The following is a 19,291-nucleotide window of genomic DNA, read 5'->3' as shown; positions in this document are numbered from 1 at the left end:
GAGCTGATACTTAGGTGTAACGTACTGTTGTAGCGGTGAGTGGAAATATACTGGAAGTGGATGTTTTTAAGGTTTCTGAGTTTACAGGATTGACATTAAAACAGTGGTGTCAAACTCATGGCCATCCAGCTCTTGTGGAAATACACGTCCCAGCATGCCCTGCCACAGGTTTTATATTATGTATTGCTAAAACTGCAGCAGGGCATGCTGGGACACGTAGTTCCAAAACAGCTGGAGGGCCATGAGTTTGACACCACTGCCTTAAAAGTACTCAGAAAGCTGGGTAGGAACATCTGTTTGCAAGCACTTTTTACGCGGTTGATGTAATATCGTTGGTCTGTGCATGCAACTTGCACTGCCCATGTATTGCAGCGATCTCGTGATGTCCATCACAGGCTAGATTCATTCGCAAAGTGTTTGACTGTTAGGAGCTTTTTGGTGGAGTTAATAAGGAGTGGCGGTAAAAATGCAGGCGCGTCAGAACCATTTTGGGGGCACACTTGAGACTGCAACTGCGATCCTGTATGCAGGATTTTTATAATCGACTGGTCTGCGATTGGATGCTGAGTATTTATACGCAGCTTCTGGGATCTGCAAAATTACCAGGTGGCAAAACAAATCCAGGCGGTTGTGACATTTTGTTTGTTTTCATACAGCAGCTGCAAAAGCATGTGAATTAGGCCCATTGTCCCAATTGAATCAACCTATTAGGAGGAGCTAGGACCTGCTGACCGAAAATGCGGTGGACTTATCAGCAGCCGGCGGCTCCAGAGGGGAGGGGGCTGCAGCGCAGTTCAAAATTCAAATAGGGGAGCCACACCCACTGTCACCAACTGCCATTCCAAACTCACTGGCAGTGGGTGTGACTACCCTATTTGAATTTTGAACTGCGCTGCAGCACCTCCCAGTGAAGCGCTGCAAGTGTGTGTGTGTGTGTGCAAGCTGGTGTGTTTTCATACTGAATATTGGTTCCGACACTGCTACTTGGACCCCAAGTTGAGCAATCAGATCGGCCTGTGTATGTCCACCCTTAGCAGTGGTTTCTCTTAAGGGTAAGAGGTATATCAAAGCATGGAGATGGATAAGGTATTGACCAATCAGCTCTTGTCATTTTTGATACATCGGCCTGTAAAATGACAAAAGCTGATTGGATGGTGCTTTATCTCTATGCGTTTTATTTCTTTCTGTGTTGCTAAATCTCCCCCAAAGTCTGTATTACTGTGCATTGCGGTGATTACTGGGACCAAGGTCCGCTCTAATGAACATGTCTCTATTTATAAAGAATATGTGGGGCTGATTGTGTCTTCTAGGCTCCTTCTAGTCGGTGGCAGCGAGACAAATGAAGATGGAGTGTCTAAGGCAACACAGTGTGGCCTCACGTCCTGGAGGGTGCTCTCCGGCTCCCCCCATTACAAACAGGTCACGAATTACAATGACGACGTGGGCGCAGTAAGTAATGAGAGAGAGCCTCGCGTGCATTTTAGTCCTCATTTGCTATGCTTAATTATTTATCACAGCATCTTTAATGTCCTTATTTAAAATTTCAGCAGTTTAACATGTTTACAGTAAATTAAAAAATCATCAGAGGAAGCGTGTGGGTAACCGCAGGCACCGCGAGCTGGTGTTCTGAGGAGGTTGGTGGCAGTTACACCGCACTGTGCGAGGGGGCCTGTGTGTGTTACCTTGCCAGCGTAGGCCTTCTGCACAGTGCGCAGGCATCTCTATGCACACATTTCATGTCATTTATCTGAGTCTCAGGCCCTTATTCTGGTTCACTCGCAAAGGCAAATTCCTTCTCAAATGGACAAAACCATGTGCACTGCAGGGGGGGGGGGAACAAAATAACTCGCCCCAAATCTAATTCTCTCTTCTCGAAGTTACATCTGCCCCCTGCAGTGCACATTGTTTTGTCCATTTGAGAAGGAATTTGCCTTTGTGAGTGAACCAGAATAAGGGCCTTAGTGCCAGATTCTCTAAGCTTCAAAAGTGATACAGTGGAGAGTGATAAACAGTCAGCCAATCAGCTCCTGTTTGACATTTTTCAAACACAGTCTTTGACATGGCAGGTAGGAGCTGTTTGGCTGGCTGTTTATCACTCTCCATTTTATCACTTTTGAAGCTTAGAGAATATGGCCCTTAGTCTGCAGTTCAACAGGGCCCCAGGCAAAATGTCTAAGCAAGTCTTTGGGCTGATTTTCCGCCAAATTACTTTTTACAAGCAGTGCAGTGTGTGCTGTCTGTTATGTAGGTTTATGTATTACTATACTGTGTATATATATATATATATATATATATATATATATATATATATATATATATATATATATATATATATATATATGTTACCGGCAATGTGTTAAAGTGGGCAATGTATAGAATACCCAGGCGTTGTATATAATGCCTAAAAATGGTCGGTCAAGTATGAAATGATCATTATTACACATGTCCTAGGTATTCTGTACTTTGTTACATTCTTCAGAAGTGAGCCAGAGGAAAAGTGTCCCATGGCAACCAATCAGCACTGAGGTAACATCTATAATTTGCATAAAATGAAATTATACAGAGCAGCTGATTGGTTGTCATGGGCCACTTTTCCTCTGGCTCACTTCTCCTCCCTTATCACTGCTTCATACATCTACCACTGAGTGTGATCTCGATAAACGATACCAAACCCATCGGGTTTGCATACATCCCTAAATCAGCCCCTTTATTCCATATCACATGGACACATAAGCACTGTAAAGATTATTTAGTCAGTATCCAACCTAATTAATCTATGGATTACAATCGATCGTTTGCCACCAATAGTCGATGATTTTGCCATCTATGGCCATCGATAGCAACGCAGACAGCAAGGTTCCCCCTCAAAGCAGGTTTATGAAGCAAAGCTATGCTCCGAGCCACGCCACTAATCCCCGCCCCTTCACAGATACCGGCCCGAAACAAATGGCAAATACTGTATGTATTTGCTATGTGGGAGGAGCCCATGGAAATGTGGGGAGAATATACAAACCTACCCCCATAGGTAGTGCCCGATTGGAAAGGAAGACACCAGCACGGCAGTTAGAATGTGTAATGTATTTCTATAATATAATGATGTATTTATTTGGCACAGTCTGGCTGTTTGGGTAACACACTGTATTGCATCCTAATTACACTTGCCAGCAGGGGTGCAGTATAAGGAATCTCTGTAATAACTTACGTTTCTGGACTATTAATTATGTTTTCTTGTTTGCCCAAAGATATATTATTTTCTAATGCACTGTGTATCTGTACTAACCAGTGACTTATTTTTAGAAGTGATCTGCTCAATATGTTAATATGCATCTATATTGGGCAGCACGGATGGTGTAGTGGTTAGCATTACTGCCTCACAGCACTGAGGTCATGGGTTCTATTCCCACCATGGCCCTAACTGTGCAGAGTTTGTATATTCTCCCCGTGCTTGCGTGGGTTTCCTCCGGGTACTCCGGTTTCCTCCCACAATCCAAAAATATACAGGTAGGTTAATTGGCTTCCAACAAATGGAACCCTAGAATGTCTGTGTGCGCATGTACATGTGGTAGGGAATATAGATTGTAAGCTCCACTGGGGCAGGGACTGATGAGAATGTTAAAATATTCTCTGTAAAGCGCTGCGGAATATGTGTGCGCTATATAAGAAACTGTTAATAAATAAATGAAATAAATATTGGATATATGCTAGTTACACTGTTATATTTAGCCATCCACCCCCCCCCCCCTTTTTAACAAATCTCTTATTACTGTAATAACTGCAGCTTTTCTGCTTCATAGCGGCAGTGAGCAATCTTACGTTGCTTCTGTTTCTAGCAGAATCGATCAAATAATTCCCATCCCGGCCGCGGTTTTACCTTTGGTGGTTCCTGTGAACTTTGATGTTGCACAAAAAGAATTGCAATAGTTATTTATTTATTACCAGTATCTTTATATACACAATCGAAATCGGAGTACCCGGAGGAAACCCACTCAGGCATCAGGGAAGGGGGTGGGGTGTATACAAATTCCACACAATTATGATCATGGTGGAAATTTAACTCATGACCTTGTTAGGTTGACAGTCATTCGATCTACCACTATTGGTCAACAAGCATTAGTTCGCGATGGGTAAAAAATTTAGTTTTTATATTTATTTTTAAAAAATGGATGGTACCATCCCCGTGCAGGGGAAATATAATAGACACCGTCGACATAGACACCCAAAAACCTAAATACATGTTGACCCTTTTAATTTCGTCCATTTGTCCATGTTGACCTTTTGACCACATTGACCTACACGTTGACTTATTTTATTTGTCTGCCTGTCGGCTAATAATGATCAACCTAATGACTGTTGACCTTAATCTCGTTGGGCGAAAGATCCATACCCCACTTCAGTGCTGCGAGGCAAGCCAGCTGCAGATGGAGTCCAGCAGAACTGATTTGTGTTGGATACATTCTAGTAGAGTGTATCTAGTGAACCAATTCCAAAACAAAGGCCGTAATTCAGGACCGCTTGCTAAGCAGCGGACGTTTGCTGCTATAGAGCGGCTCAACGCCGCCCGGCCGAACCCCTCGGTACCATGCTAGGAGATGTACGCGAACACATCCCCTGGCATGCGGACAAAGGGGAGAGAAATCAATCGATGGTCGCGGAACTTCGAATGATTTCTCTCCGCTTTGGAAAAAAAAAGTCAGTCTCTAACATGACTTTTATTTCCGTTGGAGTATGCCGAAGACGGGGCGGGCACTGACGCCATGTGACATCAGCCTCCCGCCCCCGGCAGGAATCGGCTAGCCCATGTTCCCACCCCCCCCCCCCCCCCTCCGTCCTTTACCCATTTCAAGGCGTTCACACAGGAGGGCTGCACATGTGCATAATTGAGCATGCGCAGTCCCCAAAACATCAAATTTGTACCTTTTTTGAGCGTTCCTGAATTACCCCCAACGTGTGTTTTTCTTTGCACGTATTTACAAGATATTTAAGAGGGGTCTTAAAATCACTGAAAAGCATTTATATTCTGTTCTCACTGGCTGTAAAGTCAGTGTAATTCAATAGGCAAATCTGCTGTTTCTCTAGACATTTGGTATTTGCAGTATTAATCTGTACATATTAACAGTCGGGATTCCGGTTACTACTTTCAATTCAATTAAAAGTAATAGAAACAAAATATTTTAACATTGTTATGTATGTGGTTCTTAATAATTCTCAACTGCTGTAAATTAATTTTGAAATTGCATGAAGTGGCTTCAATGGTTTATATACCCCCCCCCCCCCCCCCCCCCATGGCAGTTTGCCCTCATTATCTGAAATGTACATTTTTGGCCTATCATTTCTGTGGTTGCCGTAACGCATGGCTTGATCTTGTTTTCCAGGCATTGAAGAGAAAAGGATTGTGGAGGATTATTAAACTGCGATTATCTAGCAGACACGGAACCGCACAGGTAATAGGGATTTCATTCATTAATTTAGTTCCAGCTGCTGGAACCTCAATTTGATTGAGACTCATCAGTAAAAGAAGGGAACTAAATAAAAGATTACACAGCAGAGAACTCAGAAATTAAATTCTTATTAATAATTCATCTTTTTAACAGATGTGTCCTCATACACCTTGCTTTTATACGCCATACGGCGTAAGACACCCATTATTACAGTTGTTCTGGGAAGTGTAGCATCCAGTCTGTTTCTTTAAATTATGCGTTGTATTTGCGTCCCAGAATCCACGCACAGTGTACAACAGATGCCGGATGGGGACTTTAACTGCACAGGAATTACACATTTCCAAAGTTGTCTTTAAACGCAGTGGAACTTGGTGTAAGAAATAGCCACACCGCTTCTCTGTTGTAGCATTTTGTGTAAACATTTAGGGCCAGATTCAGTTAGCCATGGTTAATTACTGCAAACTAATTGATCTACCAGGGTTATTCAGTTAGAGCCCACAGCAGCCTGTCTTACCATGCATAGGGTGAAGTTAACACAGAGTTTTGTTCAAGCCTGTGGGAAATTGTGGGTGCTGCAACCCATCCCCACATGTTAACCTATAGCTCCGTGTTAGCTGGTAATTTACTTCGTGAAAAAAAAGTGGCTGTAAATGAATAGCCCTAGGTGTTAGAACGCAAGGCTACCCCCCTATTCCTGGAATAGTACATCACCACATCTGATTGAATCTGGCCCTTAAGCCCCATACACCCCAGTGGAAATAGCAAAAGATATCGCTCAGAATGGTCCATCTGAGCGATATCTTTCCCTTCCTCATATAGTGTTTATACACAATTTCGTTAATAATGCATGCTCCAAAGCATTGTTAACGACCCCCTCCCTCATCCTGCTTGTACAGACATGGAAGGTCTACGTCAATGCAGCATGGCCCCCGCTCCCCTCGTTGCTCCCCTCCCCACGGGGTATATAAAAGATTTAGAGATGGTTCCTCACTCTTCTGTACACCCTTGTGCAGTGGCGAGTGCTTACACACCATGGGATCCTGTGGTATCCCACAGCACACCTGCATGCAGCACGCACAGTAGTCGTGACAAATATGCTGAGAGTACTCGCTGCTGTGGCTAACACGAAAAGGGACCCATCTGTGTCGTCATCGCAAAAGCATTCAGAATGATCACCCTTCGCTCCTCCGTGCTGCAAAATACTGTATTGTTCAAATTCTTCACAGGGAGGTTAGAACAGTGATTTATGGTCATCTTTAATTGTCAGCTGGTTCGTAATCAGACTAGTTACCAGCCCATCGAAGTGACAGAAGGATGTGACCATAATGTCTCCGGCGGCGGTGACCGTGTGCACCCCACTTAAATACACCAGTATTTTGTGTGTTTGACTGAGGGGTCTATTTAATAAGCTTTGAGGAGCGATAAAGCGGACAGAGAAGTACCAGCCAGTCAGCGCCTTATTGCCATGTTACAGGATGAGTTTCAAATATGACACTTAGGAGCTGATTGGCCGGTACTTTATCTCCGCCCACTTTATCTTCATTCATGGCCACGAATTCTGTATACGGAGGAAAACAGAATGCCCGCCTTCGCTCCGTCTCCATGTGGGTCCTAGGACGCATTTTTGCAAAGATGTTTATGCGACCTGGTGCGTAAGAAGTTCTTTTTGGCGTGATCGCAGCAAAGCTGTATGATGATGATATAGGTCACTCAGCTGGGAAGCGCCACCTAGTGGAAGCGCACTATTTGTGGGCAGGTAGCATCTCATCTGTGACTGACCGGAGCATTGCGATCATTTCTGCGGCCCATTCAGAACAGCATCACGCACATAAGTGGACAAGCAGACTCTGCCACTTGTAGGCAGGCTTCTTCATTGCCCGTCGCTTCTGACGTGTGCATGGGACCCTTTGGTAAAGCAATGCGTTTCCCTTGACGCAAAAGACAGCATTTGCCTTATGGGATGTCAGATGCTGCAGTATAGCCGTCGGGTGGGACATTTGCTATTAAATTATTAATGCACTTGAAGTTAGTAGCCTGATTCCTGGGCTCCAGAGGAAATCCATTAAATGGATACATACAGATGTAGCGGGGCCCATCCTTAGCCGGCGCCAGCCAGATCCCTTTCACTTGCAAGCGCCGGCGATATGTCCCAGTATCACGGCGGCTGGGCAGCGTCTCCCTGCCCGTCTCCGCTTCAGGGAGACGCTGTACAGTTTGTGGGGGGGGGTCGGGGCGGTGAGGGGGACCGGCGGCATTCTCTGTTGCCACGGGCGCGTAAGCCCCTGGCGGTAGCCGGCGATGGAATCCCCAGCCCCTGCAAAGATGTGGCCGGCTACATCTGTAGCCTGCTTTATAGCCAGAACAAGGTGCAGATGCACAGTCAAGACTATATATTTGTATACAAATAACTGTATTACTGTTGCCCGTAGCAACATTCCATCTTCAATAGAACTCCCATCTTTGTAAATAAACCCCTTTTACATTTTATGTTGTAAGTATTCTAACTTTGAGTTTAGGTTGTCGCTATTGTTAATACGTCTTTGTAAAGAATAGAACAATGGTTGAAAAGCTATGTGTTTTTTTTTTTTACATTTTATGTACCGTAAATCAAGTATAGAATTATTTCGAAGCAGAGAGAGCGGTCCAATCATTATGCAACCAGGCTTTCAGGATTTAATGCTCTTATACAAGCGATCTGGAACAATAAGAGGCATGGATTATTTTTGGACTGGACATTTAAAAAGACCAAAAACGTTTTACACGATGGCCAGGCACCGCAGGGATTGTATTGTCTCTCCGCTTTGACCGTTCAGTTCCCTTCAGCCTGGCTAAATCCCTTTTCCGTTGTACCAAGGGGGCGGAAGCTCTGCCGTTTCTCCGCTCTCGGTGAACTCCTTAAATGTCCGAATGTGCTACTTGTAGGCACAGTATTTGTTACATGCATAATGCATAAGGCAGAGTGGGCCTTCTCACAGCTTGGCGAGACTTCGTCATGCACATTAAGGAATATGAATTTCAATACAATGGCCTTGGCTAAGAGCTACACTGGATGCATAGAGAAATGGCAGGTTATTATTATTATTATTATTAGCATTATGTTTTCCTTTGTATTGTGCTTCATATTTGCCCAAAAGCTTTCATGACTCCTACAAAAGTATTCCTATTAAGCACCTGTACCAGAGCCTGCATTTACGGATGTATCCGTTCATGACCGATCCCTTATTTCTGTCCGCAACTCAGATGTGTTCTGTATGTGGCTCGTATTTATAGAGGAAATAACATTAAACTAATTCAAGTTTCCTCTTGGACTCTGAAATGCAGGACGGATTATGGTCATTAGAAATTGTGCGCCTGCTTTAGGTTCTAGGTCATCTCCATTTCCTATGCTAGTTTCATGCATACGGATTCCTACTTTTCAGGAATAAAAAATATCCACTATTTTGTTAGCAAATATCTTTAAGAGGTATTTAAAGTTTGTGCTAGAAGCGCTGAATGGTTGGTATGTTTGTCCCAGGTTTCTAGCCGATGTATTTTATTACCCCGGGATGATTTTTGTGGTTGACCTACTGAGAGTTTTTGGGTTTTCAGAAAAAGCTGAAGTAGGGTTCCTGGGTTATGGATGTGAGAAAAGGGAGGGCTCAGTCCAGAAGGCCCATGTATGGTCTTTAGGCCTTCAACCTGAGAACAGGCTAATAATAATTAGTGCCTGTTCCTGTAAGATATAAGATGCGTCAGAACTTGGCTTAGGGTGCCTGGGAAGTAGGTAGAAGGCCTGTTATAAGACACTGGGCCACATGTTTCAAAAAGTGATAAAATGGAGAGTGGTAAACAGCCAGCCAATCGGCTCCTAATTGCCATGTCTCAGGTTGGGTTTAAAAAATGACAGATAGGAGCTGATTGGCTGGTTGTTTATCACTCTCCATATTATCATTTGTTGAAGCTTGATACATCTGGCCCGATGTGATTTTCTTACTGTAAGTACTCTGCATACTTTTGTGTTTGTGGGAGGGGCATTAGGTTCTACTACCGTGATATAATCTATTATGTTTAGTTAGTGCCCAGATGGGCAAGGATTTATTTTTGTTTTCTTTTATGCATTTTAAATTAAAACTACCTATGGTTGCATGAAAACCCTGGACTGCTGTGTCCGTTTTCTGGCTGCTGTATGTTTGGAGGTGCCCATCTACTCCGGACGAGGTCACCCCTACCTTGATCTCTTCACACTTTATATTTTATTTTACTCCAATGCACTTTGTGTTGTCAAGGAGAAACGTTTAACCCTAATAAACTGCCACCTTCCCATTAGTGCTGAGGTCACTTTGATTGACGGTTTCTGTGCTTCTACCAGCAACAGCCCTGGAAATGCCGATCAAATTGATGTTACATCTCAGATTGCCAGTCAGGAAACAGATAAGAATTCTGTATGTGGTGGCTTTGGCATTAAAGCTTGCATTGGCAAAAACGATTGGCTCTTGTACAGGTTGTTAACTAATATTAACATTGAAAGCAATGGGGATATGATTATAATGCTGCTTTCAGATCTATGACCCAGGATTTTTGAAGCTCAGACTAGGTTTTTTTTAACCCCCGTAAAAAACCCGGATTTTGCTGGCTGTGGTTTTGAGGGGCAACCATGCTGACTTAACCCAAGGTTCAAGGCTTTTGAACTGAAAGCGGCTCAAACAATAAAACAGTGTTGCATTCAGCTCAAAGTCGCCCAGTGTGTATGGGCCTTTACTTTCGCCTATAGAGAAGCTCGATTGGTGTGAAGGTTGTCCTATACATGTTTTATCTGTTTGGCCTGCAACGGTTAATAATTCAGTCGCTTTAATAAACTACTGTACAATAACTTCACGTGACTTTATTTCCTAATGATATAGTTAGAAGTCACAATAATGCTGTGTACACACGGGGGCAATTATGTATGAAATCGCTGGCAAACTGGTCGCTCAGTGACCATATTGCCAGTGATTTCATGTTCAGCCGTCGATAAATGGCTGGGTGTGCGCTCCCGCGGCCAGCCCTTTATGGTCGCTGGTCGCAGGAGCTTGCACCTCCGATTCTTGCTAAAAATCCCTGGTCGCTGGTGCACAAAGCACTGTGCACCAGCTACCAGCGATATCTAGCCTCCAGCGCCGGACAGGACCCGCCCACCCGCCGCGTCATAGTGTGTCACACGCCCCCCCCCTGCTTCCTCCTCCGTCCCTGCCTGTGCATACAGCACAGAAGCTGCTGCGCAAATCTCCCCCCCACTGTGCCAGCACCCACACCTCCTGCGCGCCCCACAGCCGCACTAGCCAGTAAGTGCATAGGCTGTCTTTAGAGGGCATTGGTGTTGGGCAGCATGATTATGTTCATGCTGCCCATCGATGGTGATTTGCACCATCGGTGGGCAGCATGAGCATTACCATGCTGCCCAACACCAATAGCATGTCAATCAAAAAAAAATTTGAATAGAGGGTAAAAAAAATCTATACAGAATTGCTAGCAATTTGAATGTCTGGGTCTCACGAGACTGGTGGGTGTGACAAAGTTTTGGAGCACACTTACAGTATATCCGATGGAAATGTCTCTGCTTAGGGTGATCTTGGTGCTCTCACCCCACTGCTCCTTGCTCACCTTGGGGCGGAGGGTGGGGGATAGGCCCAGGGGCAACCCTGATGTTCTCAACCCGAGGGGTGGTAGGCCTGTTCCTGGTGTTCTCAGTGGTGAGGAGAAGTCACAAAATAATCCTGAGCTTTTCATTGATGTTGTTTAGTGTTTGTTCAACTGTGTTAGTAGTAGTTGTTGAACAATGCTTGAAGTATGTTATGCAGAACTGTGCTATTGAGACAATTACATCAGAGCCTGTTGAGAGCAGTAGTACATGAAGATATAAAAACATTTGTTATTAATGTCACGTAATTTATATATAGATAGAGGATATCCTACTTTGTTACAGTGTACAGTATCCTTAAATATAGATGAACCATTCTTTAGTGTTGCTAGGGATGGTAGTCATTTTAATTGTGTTCTTCCACTCTTGTTTCTCTGACAGGATGGTGTATTTAAGATGAGCCTTTCTCCCGATGGAACACTTCTGGCTGTAATCCATTTGTCTGGGAAGCTGTCCGTGTGGGAGGTGCCGTCACTGAGACTACAGGGGGAGTGGCCTCAGAGTGGGCAGGTACGTGGCCTCCACCAATGGCTTTGTCTAAGTTTTATATTGTATGGTAAGATTATGGAAGCGTCTACTACGTTGAGTATAACTGATCATTCTTATAACATACACAATGGTCCTAATCAGGTAGTACAATTGTAGCTGTGTTTTTCAAGTCCAAAAAATGAGTTCCCAGGTCCATGTGTTTTTATAGCAGCCCCGATCTTAAAATCCGGTCATTTATCACTGCCGGCTTACGGGGCTAATTAGATAGCCACAGTAATTTACCACCGCTAATTGGATAACTCTCAAAAGGTATAAAATTGGGCCGGTCTCAAACATTTCTACATTCCATTATCTTATTACCATGGTTGTCATATAGCACTATAGTATTACACAGGTATTGTCAAACTGTAATGGGGAAATATAGTAACTGAATCCTATATTCTACAGAAGGGAGAATTTTGCAGTTGAATGATTCAGTTTTGCTTTAAAAAAACCAATTGATGAAGTTTTTGACCATGTTTTACTGCATTACACATGTGTGGCTTAAAATTGAAGATGTCCAAACGTCCTCCTTTTTGGGGGTCTATAGGGTAACCCTGAGTTTGCACCAAGTAACTTCTGTCCCTTATTTATTTTATTTTATTTTCAAAATTGTTTTTATTGCATGAAATGAAGCACAACAGCGACATTTATCATTGAACAACATTGTATAATGCATACATTTTCCTTATTCTCTTTCCGTATAATCAGTAACGGTTACTTCTATGGAATTAATATGCATATAATGGAGGATTTTAATGATTATGAATTGTCATGCGTAATAATTGCATAATAATGTAAATAATAACTTAAATAGGACCAAATCGCCTCTCCCTGACATGCAGGGTGAAAAAAATAATTTGATAGTCGCTCACCATCAATTGATGGTTCGCAAGTCTAGATGGACTTCTATTATGGTCGCAGTTCACCAAATTTGAGGCAGGTGCTGAAGTCAGCCATCCTCCCCAAGCAGTCATAGACACCCCTGCGGTTTGCAGGGTTACTCCCAGGGTTTTTAAAACCCTCAGCGTGCCCGGCTTCCGCCTCCTGTGAAACTCCCGGGGTTGGCGCAAATTCGTACAAACCTCGACCATCGGGGGACGTTTTCGGCCCCCAATTTCAATATCAAATAGTAGCTTTAGTCGCTCTTCAGAGTTAACTTTTAATCTTTTTAGTCCACAGTGAAAGCCGAGGTTTGCAAAACATTTTTTATTCATCATTTTATCCAACATTAATGCGAAAACTGCCCTTTTTGTGTGACCTAAACTTAAATAGCAGTAATTAGAAAACAGAAATAATTATGGCTGTAAACATGATTGCAGATGCACCCTACCTGTCAGGGTAGGCGTTCGCATTCGGGAATAAGTGCTGGGCGAGGGAGATAACGTGCCCTATAATCTAATTGAATTGGCATAGAGACCTTTCACTGATTATATCTCCCATTCTATGGTGCAAACTTTCAGTCCAAATTAATGTTCAAAATAAATCTGAGAAATAATTCATAATGTAAGGACCTCAGATTGCACGCTGCTGTAGTGTTACTAGAGGCTGGGATTCTCCATGACTCGGAACGAGGTAAATTCCGCCCCGTTCCGAGTTATGCCGCCATGCCGTTCGTTGTGGGGCGGAAGAGTCGGGGGCATTGACGTCGCTGGACCATGAGAACGCCCGATGTTTTATTGGCATTCCCCTGGGTACACGGGCAGGCCGATGCCTTCCGGGGCCACCGGTGAAATACCACTACTCGGCGCCGTCATCCGGTCGCCCGGTCTTCGTTGTCGCGCTCTTAAATAAAAGTCAATTTTCACTGACTTCTATTTGAGAAGGCAGGAGAAACCATTTGATGGTCGAGGCATGCTAGGGGGGCTGTGTTCACTTGGTACCGAGGGGATTCGGCGGAAGGTGAGGGGCAGCTTTTCAGGCAGGTGACGTAGGGCCCTATCAAAGTTCCAAATACAGATTTGGCTGTAAATAACCATAGATTTAGGATGCATGCGATCACCCCGGGGAGTTGGAAGAACTATGATAGTTATTACAAAGGGCACACATAGGTGACCAGCTTAGTACAGTCACCTCCAAGATCAGATCGTCACCATGCCTGGATTTCTCTATTGGAGGAAACCTCTGATCATTCTAAATGAAAGTTTTTGTAAAATCAGGGGGATATTGGTATGTAAAGAAGTCATCCTTTTTGTTTGGCAGGAGGGTGAGGGGAACAAGGCTTCGGCAGAGGAGAATTTTATGGCAGCCTCGTTAGCAACTTTGAAATAATTGTGATGCTATTTTAGGTGTCAGTGTTTGGGTCTCAGTCTAAACCTGGTACATACCTACACAATGTCAGGTTAATATTTCATTTAAAGTTTGTCCTTGTCACATTAACAAATCTACAAGTCTCTTTAGTATTTAATAGGCGAACAAAGCCATGCAATACTGGAGTGTAAAGTAATATGGCTTGGCTGTGAATGAGTGATGTGTGAAGAACTTGACTGCTGGGGTGTACAGTGTGGTTACTTTAATAGGGCTGCAGGGTTTATTTATTTATTATTATTTATGGTACTCTTTACTTAGAACGGCGCCCATCGGGGTGATCGTGGGATCGCGGGCAGTACATAAACGGCCGCGACGCGATGCCCGCGATCACCGCGATTTTCCCATAGGGAACAATGTTAAAAAGCCAGATTGTCCGCGATTTTCCATTCAATGCCTCAATGCCTGCGATTTTCCCATAGGAATCAATGTTAAATGGGCTACAGAGCCCAAATAGACCCAATTAACCCTTAAATGTCACCCCAATTTTTTTACGCCACCCCACGATCCACGCCAACCCGAAGCGTGGCGAGCGCAGCGAGCCCGCGAGGGGCGGCGGTACGCGTCCTCCGACCTTTTCATGCCCTACTATCCACGTCGGCGTGGAGTTGAGAATAGAATAGTGTGGCGAGCGCAGCGAGCCACCGAGCCCGAAGCGTGGCGAGCGCAGCGAGCCCCGCGAGGGGACGCGGATACCTTCACAGTTATACGCGTCCCCTCGCGGACTTCACAGGTGTCCGTGGCGACGCCGACACCTGTGAAGCCCGCGAAGGGACGCGTTTACCTGTGAAGGTATCCGCGTCCCCTCGCGGGGCTCGCTGCGCTCGCCACGCTTCGGGCTCGGTGGCTCGCTGCGCTCGCCACACTATTCTATTCTCAACTCCACGCCGACGTGGATAGTAGGGCATGAAAAGGTCGGAGGACGCGTACCGCCGCCCCTCGCGGGCTCGCTGCGCTCGCCACGCTTCGGGTTGGCGTGGATCGTGGGGTGGCGTAAAAAAATTGGGGTGAAATTTAAGGGTTAATTGGGTCTATTTGGGCTCTGTAGCCCATTTAACATTGATTCCTATGGGAAAATCGCGGGCATTGAGGCATTTTACATTAAAATCGCGGTCAATTAGGCTTTTTAACATTGTTCCCTATGGGAAAATCGCGGTCATCGCGGGTACACGATTTTGATGTACCCGCGATTTACCCGCGATGCCCGCGATTTTTTACCCCCGACGCCCGCGATTCTGATCGCGGGCGCCGTTCTAGGTAAAGAGTACCTTATTTATTAACAGTTTCTTATGTAGCGCAGCATATTCCGTTGCGCTTTACAATAGCAGACAGTGATACAACAAAACAGGGTATTTACAGACAGTCAAAATGTAGGAGGGCCCTGCTCGCAAGCTTACAATCTATAGGGAAATAGGCATTGATACATAAGGATAGATACTGTATTCTTTATTGCATCGATTCCACCAGAACGCAAGGTTCTATGACTGGTTCTGGAATTTGATAAGCTTGCCTGAAGAGATGAGTTTTTAGGGAACGCTTATAGGTTTGGAGACTGGAGGAGAGTCTTATTGTGCTTGGGAGAGCATTCCATAGAGTGGGTGCAGCCCGAAGAAAGTCCTGCAGTCGGGAATGGGAGCGAGTAATGAGTGTGGATGGGAGATGCAGAACTTGGGAGGAGCGTAGAGGTCGTGTTGGATGATATTTTGAGATAAGAGAAGAGATGTATGTTGGTGTAGTTTGGTTTATGGCACAATAGGTGACGGCAGCTCTCCTGTGTGTACGAATGTGGATTAGGGGGTGACTTACAGTAGCTAGATTTGTACCCTGGTGATAAGCGAGTGCAAGATTGGTGAACTCCCATTTAACCCGTACATTAACCGAATAATGACTGAATCCCATCTCAGCACGGACATACTGTACAGACCACATGGTACTGGAAGATCAAATTAGCTATGAGCCAAATGCAGCACTTAGTGTAACATGCCCTTAGCTTCGGAAGACTGTGTTAGGTTAGATGGCATTACTGAGTATGTGTATGCTCACGCCAGGCATGTTAACCCTTTGAGTTGCAACATTTGCTTTGAGAGATGTGCAAAATATCCCCTAACAGTGCCAGGGCCGTAGTAGAGGAATATAAATCACTTTATTTATTGCCAGCATGTGATCTGAAGTCAATTAATTGAAGTTTAGTTGAATACTGCGCTGTGAGCGATGCTGGCGTTTTAGCAGATGTTTTGCACATCTGTCACAACAACATTGACACTCAAAGCATTTGGCTCATAGCTAATTTGATCTTTCAGCACCATGTGGTCCGTATATCCGTGCTGAGATGGGATACAGTCATTGGGTCACCAACAAGTTGTTAGAAAGTCATTGGTTCAACACCATTAGGTCAACATGCATTTACATCGATATGTGTCTAGGTTGACACGGTCATTAGGTCTACAGTCAAAAGTTCGACATGGGGTTTTTCACTGTTTTTTGAGCCGACAGGCGGTATTTCATGCCCTACCATCCACTAGGGCATGGTGGGAGAACAAAAAAGTGCACCAAGCGTAGCGGTCCACCGAGCCCGAAGCATGGCGAGAGCAGCCGATGCACTGTAACCTGTGTCCATGCCGACTGTGTCGACATTCGGGTCTTAAACAGTGAAAAACCCCATGTCAACCCAGAGAAATAGCGTCTGTTTCCGCAAAGAATACAAGATATGGAATTCACATTCAATGTTTTTCTGCGATTCCACATATTGTTCCCCCTTAAATGCAGATTCGTCTTTTCAAAGAGCCAGATCTGTAAACGTGGATCCCGGCGGTTTCCCTGGCAGAAATGGTTGTGATTGAATAGTCAAATCCCCTTATTTCCGAAAATCTGAAATAAAGGGAAACATAAAATAGCCCCAGTCCTATTTCACAGTCAGGTCACATCGTTCCACACACTCACATATCCTAAATTCACCCTGGTTTGCCAATAGAACATAATGGGATCTGCTGATTTGTGTAACTGCATCATATAACTAGTAAAATAATTGGATGATGACACCTGTAGAATAATATCATCTTGCATAATAAATGATATGCACAGCATGTATACCGTTCATGGCCTGGTCATGTATGCTGCTGGAGTGATCCTGTGTTCTAGGCCCAATATACGGTAGTGTAACTCATAGTTACCTCCCCTCCTGCATTCTGCGGGAGACTCCCTGGCATAGCAGCAACCTCCCTCTCTCCCTCATTAGTCTAGCAATCTCCCTCATGTCACCTAGCCCACATTATACTGTTACATCATAGTTACCGCACCTCCTGTATTCTGCAGGAGTCTCCCTGACATAGCAGCAATCTCCCTCTCTCCCTCATTAGTCTTGCAATCTCCCTGATGTCACCTAGCCCACATTACACTCTTACATCATAGTTACCTCCCCTCCTGCATTCTGCAGGAGACTCCCTGACATAGCAGCAATCTCCCTCTCTCCCTCATTAGTCTAACAATCTCCCTCATGTCACCTAGCCCACATTACACTTACATCATAGTTACCTCCCCTCCTGCATTCTGCAGGAGACTCCCTGGCATAGCAGCAATCTCCCTCTCTCCCTCATTAGTCTAGCACAGTGGTTCCCAACCCTGGTCCTCAAGTACCCCCAACAGTGCACGTTTTCCAGGTCTCCCGGCAGGTGCACTCATTATTCAGGCACATTTGAAAAGATCCACAGGTGGAGCTAATTATATCACTTGTGATTCTGTCTGGAGACCTGCAAAACATGCACTGTTGGGGGTACTTGAGGACCAGGGTTGGGAACCACTGGTCTAGCAATCTCCCTCATGTCACCTAGCCCACATTACACTGTTACATCATAGTTACCTCCCCTCCTGTATTCTGCAGGAGACTCCCTGACAGCAGCAATCTCCCTCTCTCCCTTATTAGTCTAGCAATCTCCCTGATGTCACCTAGCCCACATTACACTGTTACATCATGGTTACCTCCCCTCCTGTATTCTGCAGGAGACTCCCTGACATAGCAGCAATCTCCCTCTCTCCCTCATTAGTCTAGCAATCTCCCTCATGTCACCTAGCCCACATTACACTGTTACATCATAGTTACCTCCCCTCCTGCGATCTGCAGGAGACTCCCTGACATAGCAGCAATCTCCCTCTCTCCCTCATTAGTCTACCAATCTCCCTCATGTCACCTAGCCCACATTACACTTACATCATAGTTACCTCCCCTCCTGCATTCTGCAGGAGACTCCCTGAAATAGCAGCAATCTCCCTCTCTCCCTGATTAGTCTAGCAATCTCCCTGATGTCACCTAGCCCACATTACACTGTTACATCATAGTTACCTCCCCTCCTGCATTCTGCAGGAGACTCTCTGACATAGCAGCAATCTCCCTCTCTCCCTCATTAGTCTAGCAATCTCCCTCATGTCAACTAGCTCACATTACACTGTAACATCATAGTTACCTCCCCTCCTGCATTCTGCAGGAGACTCTCTGACATAGCAGCAATCTCCCTCTCTCCCTCATTAGTCTAGCAATCTCCCTCATGTCACCTAGCCCACATTACACTGGGAAAAAAGGAATGAGAGACAGATACATTTACATTGAATCATCAGCGCCATTTCCCAGCACTTTACCAAGTATAGTAGCTCTTACTAACTGCTTTGGGGCTCATCTACATTTGGATATAAGTCATTTTATAAGATTCCTCAGATGTAGCAGTGCACACCCACGCTTCTAGGTGCCACATTCACAATCTCTTTTCACAATCTCTCCATAAATGGAACTAGACACACCCTTTTGGTGGAGCATGACACACACCCTCAATGGGGCGCTTTGCAAATTTTACTACCAACTATAATCTCCCTGAAACTAGTTTTCAAAAGTAGGCAAGTATGGTGTAACTGATAAAAGGCCATTTTTCCTTCTTGTCTGAAACTACCATAGAATTTTATAATATTCACCTACTCTCATTTGCTGATTGTTGCTATATTTCATATTGCACAGTGTTCCATATAACCTTTATAACCTGTATGCGGACCTTCCAGGTACAATGTGGGATAACACAATTGAGTTTAAGTAATTAGATGTGGAGGACAAACTACACTTATCTGTGAATCTTGCTAATTGTTTCATTAGCCATAATTACTTGTGTGCTTTCTGGCCTCAGAAACATTTCATTATCCTGGTATGGTCAGACGGCCACACAGGCCTATCTAAGACGGAGATAGATGAATGCGGTTCTCCTCTCTTCCATTAGTGTACTGTAGCTCCAATGCTGCCAAGTACTGAGCAAAGCATTGTTACAAAAGATCTTTCGATACTTTGTTTTCCGTTTCAAATCAATACTTTTGAAATGACCGCTAATCT

General features: G+C 44.6%; 1 protein-coding gene across 1 annotated transcript in view; it reads left to right on the top strand.

Annotated features, from left to right (window-relative positions):
- NBAS (NBAS subunit of NRZ tethering complex) overlaps nucleotides 1-19,291 on the top strand; it is a 540,465-nt gene that overhangs the window by 55,148 nt on the left and 466,026 nt on the right. Inside the window, exons 10-12 of the mRNA XM_083178566.1 lie at nucleotides 1,311-1,449; nucleotides 5,373-5,441; nucleotides 11,476-11,604. Coding sequence (XP_083034692.1) covers nucleotides 1,311-1,449; nucleotides 5,373-5,441; nucleotides 11,476-11,604 — 337 coding nt within the window. The remainder of the gene's footprint in view (nucleotides 1-1,310; nucleotides 1,450-5,372; nucleotides 5,442-11,475; nucleotides 11,605-19,291) is intronic.

Source organism: Crinia signifera, chromosome 3, assembly GCF_055691185.1.
Source record: "Crinia signifera chromosome 3, ASM5569118v1, whole genome shotgun sequence".
Taxonomy (NCBI): Eukaryota; Metazoa; Chordata; class Amphibia; order Anura; family Myobatrachidae; genus Crinia; species Crinia signifera.
Note: the sequence above shows the minus strand (reverse complement) of the source record. Positions and strands in the feature narration are given on the sequence as shown.